Below are 17963 nucleotides of genomic sequence, written 5' to 3'. Positions count from 1 at the left end.
TTTCCTGTAGCAAGCAGAGGTATTCACAATCATGTCATTGATGTTTAATGCTGCTCCTACGCTACTGTAATAGGTGTTCAGTACCGATCAGTTATTTTTGCAGATGGTGCTTCTCCTCTGAATGCATTTTAAAATTATAAACCTGATTTAATAATTCTTTCTTCACTTTTTCATCTCCTAAATTTATTCAAAAGACCCAAGCAAGTATCTGTTAGTATCTGACTAAAAACTACTAGAAAGCCAGCAAGTGCTGTTAATTGTTCTTTTTCTTTACTCTCAAGGGGCCAACTTGTCACTTTGTTGACAGCTATCAGAGCATTTCATGCTTCATTGAAGACCCATCAAAAATTTCCAAATCACTAGCTCATTAGCACAAAATAGGGCTTCAGGAATCTCTTTCTCTCAAGTGTCCTGACTGGGCCTTATTAAGTGTTCCAACCTTGGTGGACCACTCTAAACAATGGATAAAGACCAGGGGAATTGAAAGATGGATGTTAATTAGTCAATTTTGAAGGAGTGAAACATGGGTGAAGGCAGAGTACAATGGGACAAAAAGCTGAGATTATCTGTGTCAGCAAAAGGATAATGCATGACTTTGCTAACTGTTCACAGGTCACTGAATGTCAGAGCTGAAAAGGCCCAGAGCTGTAAGAGCCCCAAGAGATCATCTAGTCAGGCCCTCTTACACATTTTATCAGTAAGAGAAGAGAGGCAGCAAGAAGGGAAAGGGACTTGTCCAAAGTCAATCAGCTCTTTCTAGCTTTCCAGGTACCACCTGGCTTTTGGTTATATGACCTCTGTGTAATCAATTTTCAATTACTTGGGCCGCTCACTGCTAGCCCAGCGATCACTGGGATAATCCAAAATGACACATAAGTTAACCATCGTTTACATTGAGCTTTGTGATGTGTGTTTATACTGACATTCCAATGCATCTGGGTCTAATCTGAGAATTCACAACACTTCAACTGAAACAAGAAAGCCACCCTGAAGGTCTGATGCAGGAAGAGCTGGAAAGCTGACCAGCCTTACGGAATGGATAGCATCATGTATTGTTATTCAACCCCTCAAACAGGATATGTTAATTTCAATAACTTTGTTTATTCACACATTTCTGGGTCCCCAGCCTCAGTTAGGAGGAGGATGAGGGGAAGGGGAAACAAAACCTTTTATAGAATATACATATCTTCTTTCCCCCCTCCCTCCTCCTTCTCCCTTCCTCTCATATGTTTTTCCTTCCTTTCTTTTCTTTTTTTTATTGATAGAAACATGAACATCTGCTTTATCTTTCATATAAATAAATATGTAGCTGAGACGTTGACCTGTAGAACTGACTGTCAGGAGGACAAACAATAAATAGAAGACGTGCTAGATCTCAGAAATCTAGAAGTAGACTGTGGAGGAGAAAGACCAGTGAGCAGTAATTTAAAGGGCCAAAAAGTCTGGAAGAGTATATGGAGTCCATTGCACAGCTCAGTAAATACCCTGGGTCTGGAAAAGGGCTAGTCTGGGGTATAGTTGAAGGGATCTTCAACCAAATGGAGTCTTACTTCCTGATCTGGATCCATCCGAACTCTTGGATTATGCTGGGGACCCAAAAATTGCTGGGTTTTTGTCTGAGCATCTTCAGACTTGTACTAAAGTGGCGTTATTTCACTTAACGTATCTCCTGAGGAGGATGCTGATGACTGAGAAAGGGCAAGGAACAGAAAATAGGGGCATGAGCAGTTGGCCTGCTGCTGTAGTCCAAGAAAGAGTCTGTGCAAGGACTCAGTGGCAGCTTTAGTAGCAGTAAAGAATGCCAAGTGCCTTAGTTTCTGCTACAGCAATAATCAAGCATTTTAGTTTAAAAGGTTTCCCCCTTTCATCTTCTTGCCTAGTATAAACAGAGATCTTACTGATGTAACAGAGTGTTTAATCAACCAAAGATGGTACTTAATACATGTTGAGGGGAAGACTTGCTTTTGGTAACAGTAATATGGATAATTAAGTTGTATGAATTAAAAACAATGGGTAGAGGGCATTAAGACTATGTAGAGGGAATTAAGACTAATCAACAGGGAAAATCTATTAGCATTCATTAATTAGACTTCTGTTTGTGATTCTTTGTTAGCCTCAGGAAACCCTTTTCAATGGCTGATCCCTGTTGAAAGTTCTGCCTGGTGCTAAGGGCCTTCTATGGATGCCAAAGGAATGAGTCATTCCAATAGAACTTCTGAAATTCAAGTACAGCACTTTCCTTTTCTCTCTCTCTCTTTTTTTTCTTCTTGGCGGCAGGCAGCAGTGACTGTGAAGTAATAATGATAATGACAACGGAAATAAGAGTGTAATCCTGATTAATTTGCTAAGAGTTGTTCCCCATTTACCAATATTGGCTTGTTTGGTCTGGAGTGTGGCCTGGGTACTGGAACAAAAGTATATATATTCAATGTCACTTGGCTAACCTATGATTTGTCAGACAAAGGTTAATTAAAAAAAACTGTTGGGTTAGTGGCAATAAATATAACATTCTGTGATTTAACTCAGAAGTTCAATTTATTGGATGGAGTTTTAAAAATTCTGAATTTACATTTTTCTCTGCACTCAGGAGGTCTCATCTGCCAAATTGCACATGAGCTGGCCAACCTAAAGCTCAAGAATATTCTAACTGCCCTAGTGTGGGGATAGATTATAAAAGACTGAGAGAAAGATTGGAACAAGAGTAGAAGTGTAAAAATACTTCCAGTGAATACCAGCACTTAGTTGCCCCATTTAGAATCTTCGATCCCCTAAGGCCTATACGATTTAATTATTCTTACATCCCCTTTCCCTGGAAACAAACAAAAACAACTCCTGATGACACCAGTGAGTTGGACCCTTTTTCACCTGACCATCTCAGTTGATAAATAAGCTGTAGGCAGTAACCTGCCCCTGAGGCTAGAAGTTAGGAGCCTTGTTCATTTTTGTATCTCTAGCATGTAGCATGTTGTCCTGTACATAAGAGAAATTTACTTAAATACTTAATGAATGGATGAGATGACTCCTACTATAAAGGATGGAATTGATGTTCCAAAAGGGATAATGCACCTTCATGGTAAAATGAATATAATAAAAATGAATGTATAAAATTAGCCAGAAGCAAGGACCCCAAGGGACATTCTGCTTTGCTTTGCTTTTGCCTGCCCCAGTGGCTATTATTTCTGCCTTTGCTTTTGATACCCTCAGTCTGACAATCTTCTTTTCCAGATTACCCTGGTTAATGGAAATTCTATAGGTTGTATTGGAACAGTAAATACCCACATTTCCAGCTTTCTCTGAATGCTCAGTCTATGTCAACACTAGAAGCCCTGTGCTGGGCATGTGTTGAAGAGACATAGATAAAGAAGCAGCTACATTGAGCCTACTTGTATCTTTTGAATTAGCCATTTCATTCACAGAATGTTGAGCTGGAAGCCACTTTCCAGGTCTTTAGAGTCAACCCCATTGTTATAATAATCAGAGCTCATATTAATTGAGGACTTACTGCTGCCGGATATTTAGTATACTAACGACTCTGTGAGGTAGCTAGTCTTTTTATCTACATGTTACATAGGAGGGAATTGAGACACAGATGTGAAGTAACTTCCTCAGGGTCACACAGCTAGGAAGTAGCAGAGCCAGGATTCAAACGTATGTTCAGACTTCAAAGCCTTCCCTCAGATAGGAAAGAGCTTGCCAAAGGTCATTTTGTTAGAGTCTAGTTCTTCTGGCTCTAATTTGTCTGCACTTTGGTAGGCCATGCTGCTGCTTTAGCCACACAGTAGGGTTCCTTCTAAGCATCAGTTTCTTATTTAGAAGTGCTAGTCTTCTCGGATGGAGTGCTCATTCCTCCAGTCAGGGATTGCATTATTCCTGTGTTGCCTCCTTCCTCAAAGGTTTGTTCCAGCTTTGCCTTCAGTAAATAATGACTTATCATCAGCTCCTGAGCTACCTCCAGGAGCTGCTTGGAACCATTCCTCAGTACTACTCGTGGCTCCAGGGTTGGGAGAAACAAGTAGAATTTTTGAGGAGAAAGTTGCCTCACTGCCTGCTTTCTGTTTTGTTCTCTGCAACACAGATTGAAGATGGAGGCAAGGCAGCTTTGTCCCAGAAGATGAGGACTGGTGATGAGCTGGTGAATATCAATGGCACTCCATTATATGGATCCCGCCAAGAGGCCCTCATTCTCATAAAAGGCTCCTTCCGGATTCTCAAGCTGATTGTCAGGAGGTAAGGTACAGAGAAATTCTCCCTAAGGCACAGAGGCCACTGAAACTTGGTTGGTAATAAAGCTCAATAGAGTCATATCTTTATCAGTATTATAAAGGAAAGAGGTGTTTAACTTGAATAGAATTTTGCAGACAACTGAAGCAGAATAGCACAAGAGAAAGAGCCTTTGGTTCAAATCCTGGCACTGCCACATAGACATATAATCTTGGATAAATTTATTTGAACTCTGCTGGAGTGTTTCCTTATTTGCTATAATGAGGAGTAAATTACTCATCATATACCAAAGGGCTACCTAATCCAGTGTTTTTCATTCTCCTTCTTTATAATACCCTATCATTCTTGAACCACATATCAATGGAGACTTAAAGAGCCCCTACAATCAGCCATGGTAGGCACTCTGGAGGCTGTAGCAAACTCTTAGAAGCCCTGTCCTTGAGGAGTGCACAGTTTAGCAGGAGAGAAAACATACACATGTGACTAAGTAACCGTATATTTTTAAAGGAGGCAATAAAGGCTTGTGTTTGATTGTCAAATGGATTGTTCAGACAGAAATTGCTATTAGAGAAAGATCACTGTAGAGGGGATAGATGGGGTAAGACTTCATAAAGGAAGTGAAATTGAAGCTAAACGGAGAGTATCATTTGAAAAATAAACTATCAGAAAAGGAAGGTATTGCAGGTAAGTGGAGTGGCATAAGCAGAAGGAAGGGAAGGACATATTTGGGCACAGTCATTCTGCTACCACCAAAAGAATCTGCCTATTGGTGAGCTTTCCACATGGCTTTCTTTCATTCTGCTGCTGCATCTTTGCTTTGCATTACTGGAGCTCAGTCTTCTCCCTTTCTATTTTTTTTCCTTTATCCTATATACACACCTAAGTTTTTCCATGTTGCATCTTCCCACAATCTCACTTCTCCCGCTGGTTACTGCTCCATCTTTCTCCTTTTGTTCATACTCAGTCTCAAAGGGAGAGTCTGTTATGTTCACTGTCCCCGCTTCCCCACCTGCCATTTGGCTTTCCACCCTCTGCAACCAGAATTTGACCCTCAGTACTCCACTGAAACTACTTTGTCAAAAACTACAAATTATCTCCTAATTGTCAAAGTCAGTTGGTTATTTTTAATATTTATCTATATGGCATTTAACATTATAGCTCTAGATTGTGCCCTCTACCTTCCTTTATGAAACTCAATACCAAAAATCTCACACAGCAACTCAATAGCAAAAAACCACAAATAATCCAACTTAAAAATGGGCAAAAACCTGAATAGACGTTTCTTAAAAGAAGACACACAAATGGCCAACAGGCATATGAAAAAATGTTCGACATCACTAATCTTCAGGGAAATAAAGTAAAAATCACAATGACATATTATCTCATCCCAATTAAAATAGTTTTTATAAAAACAAACAAACAAATAACAGATGCTGGTAAGGATGTGGGAAAATGGGGAACCCTGGTACACTGTTGGTAGGAATGTGAAATAGTCCAGTTGCCATAAAAAACAGTATGGAGATTTTGCTAAAAACTGAAAATTGAACTATCATATGACGTAGCAGTCCCCCTGCTGGGTACATATTCAAAAGAAAGGAAATCAGCATATAAAAGAGATATCTGCAGCACTATTCACAATAAACAAGATACTGAATCAACCTAATTATCTATCAGTAGATAAATGGGTAAGGAAGATGGGGAATATATATATAAAATGGAATACTATTCAGCCATAAAAACGAATGAAATCCTGTCATTTCCAGCAGCACAGATGGAACTGGAGGTCATTAAGTAGAATAAGCTTAGACAGAAAGACAAATATTACATGTTCTCACTCATATGTAAGGGCTGAAAAGAGGGATCTCATGGAGATAGTAGACTGGTGGTTACTAGAAGCTGGAAAATGGGGAGGTTGTAGAAAGGTTGATTGATATAAAAATTGGTATAAAAATACAGTTAGAAGGAATTAGATCTAGTGTTCAATAGTTTGGTAGGGTAACTATAATTGACAATCTATTGTATATTTCAAAATACCTATTAGAAAAGAATTAATATGTTCTCAGCATAAAGGAAACTATTTCAAGTGATGGATATTCCAATTTTCCTAATTTCATTATTACACATTATATGTATGTATCAGAATGACACATGTACCCCCAAAATATGTATAACTATTACATGTCAATTAAAAAGAAAAAACCTCTTATTTTTCTTTTCTTTATTTTTTTTGAGAATTTTTTTTTTTCTGTTGCCCAGGCTGGAGTGCAATGGCGCGATCTCAGCTCACTGCAACCTCCGCCTCCTGTGTTCAAGCAATTCCCCTGCCTCAGCCTTCTGAGTAACTGGGATTACAGGCATGTGCCACCATGCCTGGCTAATTTTTGTATTTTTAGTAGAGATGGAGTTTCACCATGTTGGCCAGACTGGTTGTGAACTTCTGACCTCAGGTGATCCGCCCGCTTCGGCCTCCCAAAGTGCTGAGATTACAGGCATAAGGCATCACGCCTAGCCAAATCTCTTACTTTCAAGATAATCAGTTTTCTTGTTCTTTTCCTACATATCTGTCCATTTTTTAAAAACCGGGCTTCTTACTACCTGCTCTTCCTCTGGCCATTCCTTGTATGTTGGTATTTCCTGTAGTTCCACCATTTTAAACTTAATATGTCCTGGAAAATCTCACCCAGCCCTATAGCTTCAATTCTTATATATATCTCCTATGCTCCACACCATATAACCGTCTTCCTACTAGACATGTATACTTATATGTGTCAGAAGTATTGGAAACACAACATGCCCAAAACCTATTACATCATCATCTTCTCCCAAGATCACTATCTGTGACCAAGACCACTATGTATGTACTCAGCCAACCAAGCCAGAAACACAGAAGCCATCTTTAATTCTTCCATTGTCCTCATGTTCTATATCCAAATGATTTATCCGTATCTTAAAGAGACAATATTTAAGGGAAAGGCTTCGAACCTAGGAAGAATGAAGTTATATAGGATCTCATTGACTTCTCTTACCTACTGGTGTCTAAGATTAATCCATACCTGCCCATGTACATGGATAGGAAGTGACATGTTAAGTAATGCCTTATATAATAGATACATTATAACTGATTATATCTTGGATTGGTCAAGATTTAGATCTTAAATAAGGCTTCTTGGAGGGGTAATTTGGTGAATTTGGAAGCATTTTTGTTTTGGAGTTAGATAGTCCCATGTATGCAACTTCCTAGGTTTCTTACCTGACAAATAATAATTCCTCCATAGTGGCATTATCACAATGATTACATAAGATAACTTATATAAAAGAACTTTCACATAATGGGTTGTCAGTGAATTTCATTCCCATTTCTTTCCTTAGGGTCTAAAAGAAGCATAATTGGAATAACCAAACATTGTTAAATTGGGAGAGCATCAGAATGGTGGTGTGCTTTGCAGCCTAATCTGCAGAGAATGATGTGCTAAGAAATCATTAGGGGTGGCAAAGATCTGAATAGAAAATAAAAGCTCCTGTGAGATGCTGGTTGTACAGAGACACCAGCACTTGGAGTGTGGACACTACCTAGAGTGTTTTCTGAGCCAGTCACAAGAATGAGAAGGTTCAGGTGTTTCTTCATATTGTAGCAACATCTGCCACATAGGAGTGACTATGATTATGTCCTTGGAGATAGCAAGGCCCTTTGGTTTTTTTCACGGTGTGGCAGGTCCTATGGCTCCTGAACCTACATTTTCTACCGTCTTAGTCTCCCCATCTCAGCCCCTATTGGTCAAGGCTTTCAGTGACATAATTCATTAGGTGATGCTGCCCTCTTGTGGTAAAGTTAACCTTCACATGTGGACTACCCTGGGCACGGTATTGGAAATTAATTCCCTCTTGTTTAGTCCAAATTTTTCGTCAAATTTATGAAAGAGCTCTTAACACTTAAAAGAAGTGTGATTATCCAAAAGTTTGTGAATATTCAGCCTAGTGTTTTTTACAGGTCTAAAGACTTTGGTTTGAGTAAACAATCAACTGACAAAGATCCAACACTGGGCTTTAGGTCTGGGCTTGAGTCTTCTGGGGATGAATATAAACAGAAGGAACTTTAGAACATGGCCACTTCTGAAAAGCCAACCCAGCTCTTCCTCCTCTTGGCTGCCTAGATAATGGTCAGCTAAGTCAGAAATGTAGGTATCACCCTCAACTCCTCTCTCACCCCACCCCTCTTCCAATCCAGTTAATTCCAAGTCTTGATGTTTTTAACCTGCTATAGACCTCTCGGTTGGCTTTGTCTTAATCCAGTCACTCATCATTTCTCAGCTGCACTATTCTAAGAGCCTTCCCACTGGCTTCTCAGCTTTCAGTCTCACTTTTCCTAATTTGAGCATGTCACTTCTCTACTTGGAAAAAAAAATCATGAACAGTGATCATACAACCATATTGATCCCAAAAGGTTCATTTTATATTGATTAATGATACAAACCGTATTGAAGATATTATATTCATGAACCATTTCTTTTGCAAGAAACATGGCATCCAAATATATAAAGAAGAAAACTCAGCAATACAAAAAGTGATAAAAAAAATCTGTATTCTGTATGGGAGACTTGAACATAATTTAACTGCCAATAAAGTAGACTGAAATAAAGTAATTAGAAGATTTGAAAAACCGTTCATTAATCTAATTAATACATTTTGAAAATTGTTTATAAACTTCATATACTCTTTTCAAATACTGAGAGAATATTTTTAAATGATCATATGTATGTCACAAAGAAAAGCTTTGCGAATTCTTTCTCTTTTTTCTTTTTTTGAGACAGTCTTGCTTTGTCACCCAGGCTAGAGTGCAGTGGCACAATCTTGGCTCACTGCAACGACTGCCTCCCGGGTTCAAGGAATTCTTCTGCCTCAGCCTCCCATGTGGCTGGGACTAGAGGCATGTACCACCACACTCAACCAATTTTTGTATTTTTAGTAGAGACAGGGTTTCTCACCATGTTGGCCAGGCTGGTCTTGAACTCCTGACCTCAAGTTATTCACCTGCCTCGGCCTCCCAAAGTGCTAGCATTACGGGTATGAGCCACCAAGCCCAGCCTGCAAACTCTTAAGAGCAGAAATCTCTGATGATAATGTAGTGTTTACAATTAAAAAACAAATTTAAAATTCTTCAATTACTTGAATATTTTAGAACACATTTATACGTGAATATTAGGACAAAGAAACACTAGCAGACTAGCAAATCATAATAAAAATGAGATCATGACTTACCAAAACTTTGAGAATAATATTCAGAAATAAATTCATAACCTTAAATATTTTATTATTAAAAATGAAGAATGAAATTATATGACTAATAATCCAATATGATATGAAACCAAGCACTAGGTTTCTTTTCAGAGGGATGAATTAAATAGATAAGCCTTTAGCAAATTTAATCAAGAAAACAAAGATGAATTATAAATAAAATTTAAATGACAAATGGAATATAACAACAAAGTTTTTTTAAATTAAAGGCGTACTACTATAATTGTACCTGAATATAGTTGAAAATCTCAGGGAAATTAAAAATATTGAATAAAATATTAAATGCCAGAAATTATTGAGAAGTTGAAAACTAAATGGACATGTAACGGTAGAAACTTTGAAAACAATTATCAAAGAGAAACTTCCAAAAATACTTTAGGGCCAGATATTTTTATCTCTGAATTCTTTTAAATTTTCTAGAAATAGCCATGTTTAATTCTATAAGTATGTTATACTATTGAAAATATTGCAGAATTATTCACATTGTTTTCAAAGCTCGCATTACTCTGATACCAAAACCTGACAGACTGCTCTAAGAAAGTGTATTCTATCCAATTTGTAAATTTAGATGCAAAATATGTACATGGAATTCTATGAAATTGAATTCAATAATATAGGACAGTAACAATTCATTACAAGTATTAAAATGATTTTTAAAAGGCAAGATTTTGACTCTTTCATAGATAAAAAAGAAACATATGTTAAAGATATTATTTTACTCCTTAATGAGGAAAATGTAAAGTATTACAACCAGTTCAAAGGAGAAGTAAAAGAATAACAAATTTAAAGGTAACAATACATCACAATAATCAATTAGAAGCTATATGGAGAAATATATACTATTTATAATAGGAGCAAACTCATAAACAATGAGAAATGACCTTAAGAAATATGCATGAAAGAAAGAGGATGTATATGGAGAAAATGTACACAAGTAATTTTTGGTGATGTGGGTAAATCCTTAGTACTGTATTAAGTTATTTTTCCTTACAGAAAAGCAAGATACAATTGAATATAATTGAATGTACCATATATTGACATATTCTGGTTTAGTCATGCTTTCCATAGATAACTTCCAAACCATCATTCCTCCACCCTCGTGCAAGATTCCCTTCATTTTTGAAGTTCAAACAAGAAGGGATTATCACTCATTTCCTTACCAATGCCATTTATGGGTCTCCAGGTTATTCTTTCACTTCCATTTAAAATAATTTTTTAATTGATACACAGTACATATTTGTGGGGTACATAGTGGTTTTTCAATGTGCAACATACAGTGGTCAGATCAGAGTAATTAGCATATACATTATCTCAAACATTTATTGTTTCTTTATGTTGGAAATGTTCAATATATCCTTTCTTCTAGTTATTTGAAAATATATAATACATTAATATTGACCATAGTCATCCTATAGTGCTATAGAGAACTAGAACTTATTCTTCCTATCTATTGTAATTTATTATTTAACACATCTGTATATATCCCTCCCTTCCTCCTACCTTCTCACCCTCTAGTAACCTCTGTTCTACTCTTTACTTCTATGAGATCAACATTTTTAGCTTCCACATATGAGTGAGTACATGTGGTGTTCAACTTTCTGTTCCTGACCTATTTCACTTAACATAATATCCTCCACGTTGTTGCAGATAACAGAATTTTTCTTTTTTTCTTCTTTTTTTTTTTTTGAGACAGAGTCTTGCTCTGTCGTCCAGTCTGGAGTGCAATGGCACAATCTCGGCTCACTGCAACCTCTGCCAACTGGGTTCAAGTAATTCTCCTGCCTCAGCCTCCTGAGTAGCTGGGACTACAGGCACACATCACTGCACCTAGCTAATTTTTGTATTTTTAGTAGAGATAAGGTTTCACCCTCTTGTTCAGGTTGGTCTCGAACTCCTGCCCTTGTGATCCACCTGCCTTGGCCTCCCAAAGTGCTGGGATTACAGGCGTGAGCCACCACGCCCGGCCATATTTCATTCTTTTTATGGCTTAATAATACTCCATTGTGTGTATATACCACATTTTCTTTATTCATCTGCTGTCGAACACTTAGGTTGATTCTATATCTCAGCTATTGTGGATACTGCTGCAGTAAATATAGGGTGCAGACATCTCTTTGATATACGAATTTCCTTTCCATTGGATAAATATCCAGTGGTAAACAACAAAAAAATCCTTAAATTCGCATGGAACCCCAAAAGACTCTGAACAGCCAAGGCAATCTTCAACAAAAATATCAAAGCTGGAGGCATCACACTACAAAATTTCAAAACATGCTACGAAGGTATAGTAACAAAAACAACGTGGTCCTGGCATAAAGAAACAGACACATAAACCAATGGAACAGAGTAGAGAACCCAGAAAGTAATATATGTATATAACCAACTGATTTTTACAAAGGCGCCTAGAACAACTCATTGAGAGAAAGGATAGTCTCTTTAATAAATGGTGCTGGGATAACTGGACAGTCATATGCAGAAGAATGAAACCAGACCCCTATCTCTCACCTTGTACAAAATCAACACAAAATGGATTAAAGACCTAAATGTAAGATCCCAAACTATAAAAATACTAGAAGACAACATAGGGGAAATGCTTCAGGATGTTGGTCTGGGGAAAGATTTATGAATAAGACCTCAAAAGCACAGGTAGCAAAAGCAAAAATAAACAAATAGGATTATATCAAATTTAAAAAAACTCTGTACAGCAAAGAAAACAATCAACAGACTGAATAGACCATCTGGTGAATGGGAGAAACTATTTGCAAACTATTCATCCAACAAGAGACTAATATCCAGAATATAGGAGGACCTCAAACATCTTAACAGATAAAAACAATCCAGTCTTTAAAAATGGGCAAATGATCTGAACAGACATTTCTCAAAAGAAGATATACAAATGTCCACCAAACCTATTAAAAGATGGTCAACATCACTAATCATCAGAGAAATGCAAATCAAAACCACAATGAGATACTATCTCACCCCATTTAGAATGGATATTACTAAAAAGACAAAAAATGGTAGATGTTGGGGAGGATGTGTAGAAAAGGGAACACTTAAAACGCTGTTGGTGGGAATGTAAATTAGCATAGCCACTAGGGAGAAGAGTATGACGGTTCCTCAAAAAACTACAAGTAAATCTACCGTATGATCCCACTTCTATTTTATACTTTGGCACCTGCTTCACAGTGATCTTCTCTACCCTAATTCCAGCTGTGATAGTGAAAGATTTTATTGTCTTTGTGGAGGATCACAAACTTTATAGTCTCATGGGTTCTTGGTGGGTTCTTCAGTGATAATCCCTTCTAGATCAGTGGCTCACTGCCCTGACTGTACCACAGACCTTGCCAATCTTTCAGTCAATGAATATTCGTTGAATGTCTGACCTGTGCTAGAGTCTGGTGATTCAATCATGAAAAACGTAGGTATGATCCTTGCTCTCATGGACCACTGACACCTCCAGTGTTTCCTCATTATGGGTTCCCCATCTTAACTACAGAATGCAAAAAGTAATTTGTGATTATTATTTCAATTTTTCCAGGGCTGTTATATAACTAGGAGCATTCTAGCTGCATAAGGGAGAAGTTAATTCATTATATACAGTAGAAGTTCTGGGGCCATGGTTCTCACTGATGAACATTACTTAGGAACTTGTAGAAATGCAAATTATCAACCACCACCATAAACCTACTGAATTAAAACTCTAGGCCAACTGCAGTAACTTATGCCTGTAATGCCAGCACTTTGGGAGGCTGACAGGTGGATCACCTGAGCTCAGGAGTTTGAGATCATCTTGGGCAGCATGGCAAGACCCCGTCTCTACAAAAAATAAAATACAGAAATGAGCCAGGTGTGGTAGCATGTGCCTGTGGTCCAAGCTACTTGGGAAGCTGAGGTGGGAGGATCACCTGAGCCCAGGGAGATTGATGCTACAATGACCCGTGATCACACCACTGAACTCCAGCCTGGGTGACAGAACGAGACTCTGTCTCAAAATATATATACAAATATGTGTGTGTATATAGTGTATATATTATATATATACACTATATACACATATATGTGTGTGTATTTTAAATGGTTGGTGGAAAAAAGAATAGTATTTCATAATATGTGAAATTATATGAAACTCAAATGTAAGTGTCCATAAATAAAGTTTATTGGAACAGAACTACACCTATTCATTTATGTACTGTCTATGCTTCTTTCATACTAAAACAGCAAAATTGAGTTGTGGCAGACTGTGTGACAGAAAAGCCTAAAATATTTATTATTTGGCCCTATACAGAAAATAAAAAATTGATCCTTAGACTAGAACTATGAGGACAGGGGCTGCTTATTTATTGTTGTATTCCTAGCACCTAGTACACTCTATGACACATAGGAAGGACTCAGGATTTTCTTTTTTATACATCCTTATGTAGGAAAGTGGGAACTATGAGTAACTGGTTTTCTTGATAGTTATATATTTCATGGTCACCTAAATTGGCATATGACATTGCTTTTAGTCTATTACAATTATGGATATTTGTAAGACTGTTCTTAAATAACTGATCAATTTTGGGCACACTGATCAAAAGGAAAAAAATCTAGTTTTTATTATATTAATCTAGTATCCAGATCTTGGACCAGCATGAAGATTATGAAAAGGAACTACCATATCTTTGAGCCTTGTCTATGCCACCTGCCAGCCTCCCTAGCTGTCTTGTCTCTGTTGTTGTCATAATACACCTGCCATCTATAATTAAATGGAAGGGGTTAAAACTGTTGAAACTTGTTAAAACTAAAATTGTCCTATCTTGTATTCATATACCAGGGATAGGAAGATGTTTACAGTTGGCACAGTGTTAGAGAAGTCCTAGAAAGGCAAGAGAGAGAAAAATAAAAATAATATAAAGCAAAGGTGGGGTAAACTATGGTCTGTGGCCAAATCTGGCCTGCTAAATATTTTTCAAATTAACATTTTATTGGAACACAGGTATGCTCATCTATCTACGTGTCATCTATAGATGGTTTTTTTTTAACACCAACATGGCAAAATTGAGTAGTTGCTACAGACACTATATGGTTTACAAAACCTAAAGTATTTTCTACCTGACCCTTTACAGACTAAGTTTGCTATCCACTGGTATAAAGCATCCTCCAAAAAGAAGACCTTAGGGCTTTATCTAAAGGTTTAAAAGACTGAAAAAGAAGCATCATAGTCTACAAATGAGAATGAATTTAAATATCACAGAATATTTAAGCCAATAAACATGGTAGGGAAACTCATGGGTTCTTGAGATTCAATTATTTTTTCGAATTTGGGCAATGATGTGGTTAGTATAGGGTAAAATGAATGGTACTATGGGTTCACACAAGTGTGTGTTTGCTTCCTTCTATTCACAAGATATTTATTAGGTGCTACCTCCATTTAGATATGGAGTTAGCTGTTGGAGATACCATGGAGAATAAGAAAGACACAGTCCCTGCCCACATGGAACTTATAAATATGTTGTGTTTGACTTTGGCACAACCCCTACAGGTTGTGTGACTTTGAGTAAGTTTATATAACTTCTTTAACCATTCTTTTCCCATCCGTATAATGAGAACACTAATGTGTCTTTTGCAAGTTTATTGTAATGAACTTGCAATGTTTTAATGTCATGTTGTAATGTTGCAAGTTTGTTGTATACCCCTTACCTAAGCACCCCTCTCCAATGTCCTAATATCTCTGTTTCTGTCAATGGTATCTTCCCCATCCTTGCCAATCAAGCTCACAATAGTAGAATCCTCTTCAGTTCCCTCTTTTATTCCCAGTAGTCCCCAAGTCCTTTCTGAGCTCCCTCTGCAGTGTTTCTAATATCCATCTCATGGATGAATATTATATGTATATATAAATATATACACACACATATATATACCTATATGTATATATACCTATATGTATATACACATATACATATATATATACACACCTATATGTACATATAATATACAATATATATATGTGTATATGTACATTATATGTATATGTAGATATATAATATACATATATACACATATGTATATATACCTATATGTATGTACACATATACATATAATATACATATATATACCTATATGTACATATAATGTACAATATATATGTATATATGTATTATATATCTACATATACACATAATATACATATATATACACACATATATTTTTTTCAAGTCATTCAAACAATATTTATTGAGTGCCAACTATGTGCTAAGCATTATTTTAGGTATTAGTGATACATCAGTTAATACAACAGATTTAAAGGAAAATTGTACCTTCATGTAAATTACCTTATAGGTAAATATATGAAAGTACCTGAAACAGAGTAGCCATTTGGTAACTCCTCTTTTCTTTTCCCTGAGTAAAATGGAAGGCAGTGCTTATCCTTCAGTACTGATTTTAGCAGGGAGTACAATACTGGTTAAAACTTCATTACACAACTCATAGACCAGGTATTATTATCAATCACGTAGTACCCTAATAATTGTCAATCGGAATGATCATTAGGTTGGATAGCTCAAGTTGTGAAAATCACTAGTTCTGAATTTGTTCATTTCTCTTTTCTCAAATGTGCCTCTTTGCCTTTGTATACTGTTTCTTGATCTAGAAAGTTATCTACCACTCTTGCCAAAAGAAAGGCCGAAGTCAAGCTCCCGTCAAAGGAATATGTACTGCTAGAGGTAAAAGAGGTTTTTGTAATTACTGTATTTAGTGACCTCATTTTATACATGAGAAGACTGAGGCCTAGAATGAGAAAGAACTTTCCTAAAGCCACACAGCGACAGAGGTAGACTAGACTAGAACCAACAGCTTCTTATTATGAGTCAAGGTCTCTTTCTACTGTTTCTGGGATGTTTCACATTTGCTACCTCCTCTAGAAGTCTTTCTGTACTTGAGGGAAATGTCTCTTTTCTATACCTCAAGTAAGTTTGTGATTCTATCTTCTGCCTTAACTTTTTCCTCTGCCAATTCATCTTTTATGAATTGATTCACTTCCAAAGGTTTCACCTTTCTCCTGGATATAGGAGACTGCCAGATCTCTCTCCCCAGCTTTCCCTTCTTCCTGAGCTCCAGACTTTCATTCCAAGGTATACATTGCCCCATACCCAGCCACCTCCTTCCAATGTTCTAATATCTCTATTTCTGTCTATGGCATCTTTTCCATCCTTGACAATCAAGCTCACAATAGTAGAATCCTCTTAAATTCCCTCTTTTATTCCCAGCAGTCCCCAAGTCTTTTCTGAGTTCCCTCTGCAGTGTTTCTAATACCCATCTCATCTATCTCCTTTTCCTTTTTCCTGCTACTGCCAGGGACTCATTACCTCTTGTCTGGATGCCCTCCAACCCATTCTCTGCACTTCTGCCAAATTAATCTTCCTAAAGTACATCTCTGTATTTATTTCAATCAGCAATAATTGTGCTTTGGGTAAACCTCATGAGTTATGAGGTCTCTATTGTGCTTAGCCTGGCTCATATCATTCCCTTTCTCAAAAAAGTCCCAACTGCCTCCAGAAATAAGTCCAAATACTTCATCGCAGCATTTAAGACCCTGTATAGATGGATCTACATGAGTTTTTTCTACCCTTATCTTATTGAAACCCAAAGGGGTATATCTTAAAGAATGTATCTCCTCACTTGGACATACCCAGTTCTTTCTCAGGTGTCCTGGACCTCATTCTCCTCCACTTTTTAAGAAATCTTGCTCCTTTAATTTCCACTCTCCCCTTTTCAGGCATTTTCAACCTGTTACCCTTCTGTTGTCCTAGTTATTTTCTCTAAGTCTAAAAACCAGCTCAGGTTTCTCCCATTTTGAAAACACCTTTCCCAGACCTACAGTCATCTTTAGGTATTGTGCTTTTTTTCTTTCACAGGTAAACTACTTTGAAAAGTTGTTTTCACTCACTATTTCTACTCCTTCACCTTCCATTCACAAGCATAATCCATAACAATCTAACTTGGATCCCCCACCATATCCCTAAGTGACTCTGGTCAGAATTACCAGTGACTTCTTAATTATTTAAAACAATGAACTACTTTCAGTTCCTGTGTCACTTCCCCTCTGTATTATTAGTGTCCTAGGGATGTCACAACAAAGTGCCACAGACTGCATACCTTAAAACAGCAGAGATTACATAGTTCAGGATACTGAAAGTCTGAAATTTAAGTGGCGGTAGGGGCATGCTCTCTCTGAAGGCTCTAGGGGAGGATCCTTCCTTGCTTCTTCCTAGCTTCTGGTGTTTACCAGTAACCCTAGGCATTCCTTGGCTTGTAAACATAGCGCTCTAACCTCTGCCTCCATCTTCACATGGCCTTTTCTCCTGTGTCTCTGTGTGCTTGTATCTGTGTGGCCTTCTTATAAAGTCACCAGCCATTGGACTTAGGGCCTACGTTAGTCCAGTATAATTTCATAATAACTAATTACATCT

General features: G+C 37.2%; 1 protein-coding gene across 2 annotated transcripts in view; it reads left to right on the top strand.

The window, feature by feature from the left end:
• Nucleotides 1–17963, top strand: part of SHROOM4 (shroom family member 4) — a 218005-nt gene that overhangs the window by 110210 nt on the left and 89832 nt on the right. For both annotated transcript variants that reach the window (XM_035289514.3, XM_035289516.3), the window contains one exon: nucleotides 4076–4227. In XM_035289514.3, the coding sequence (XP_035145405.1) occupies nucleotides 4076–4227 (152 nt within the window). The remainder of the gene's footprint in view (nucleotides 1–4075; nucleotides 4228–17963) is intronic.

The sequence above is a fragment of the Callithrix jacchus genome, chromosome X (genome assembly GCF_049354715.1).
Source record: "Callithrix jacchus isolate 240 chromosome X, calJac240_pri, whole genome shotgun sequence".
Taxonomy (NCBI): domain Eukaryota; kingdom Metazoa; phylum Chordata; class Mammalia; order Primates; family Cebidae; genus Callithrix; species Callithrix jacchus.
This window is presented reverse-complemented; position numbering and strand designations above follow the sequence as displayed.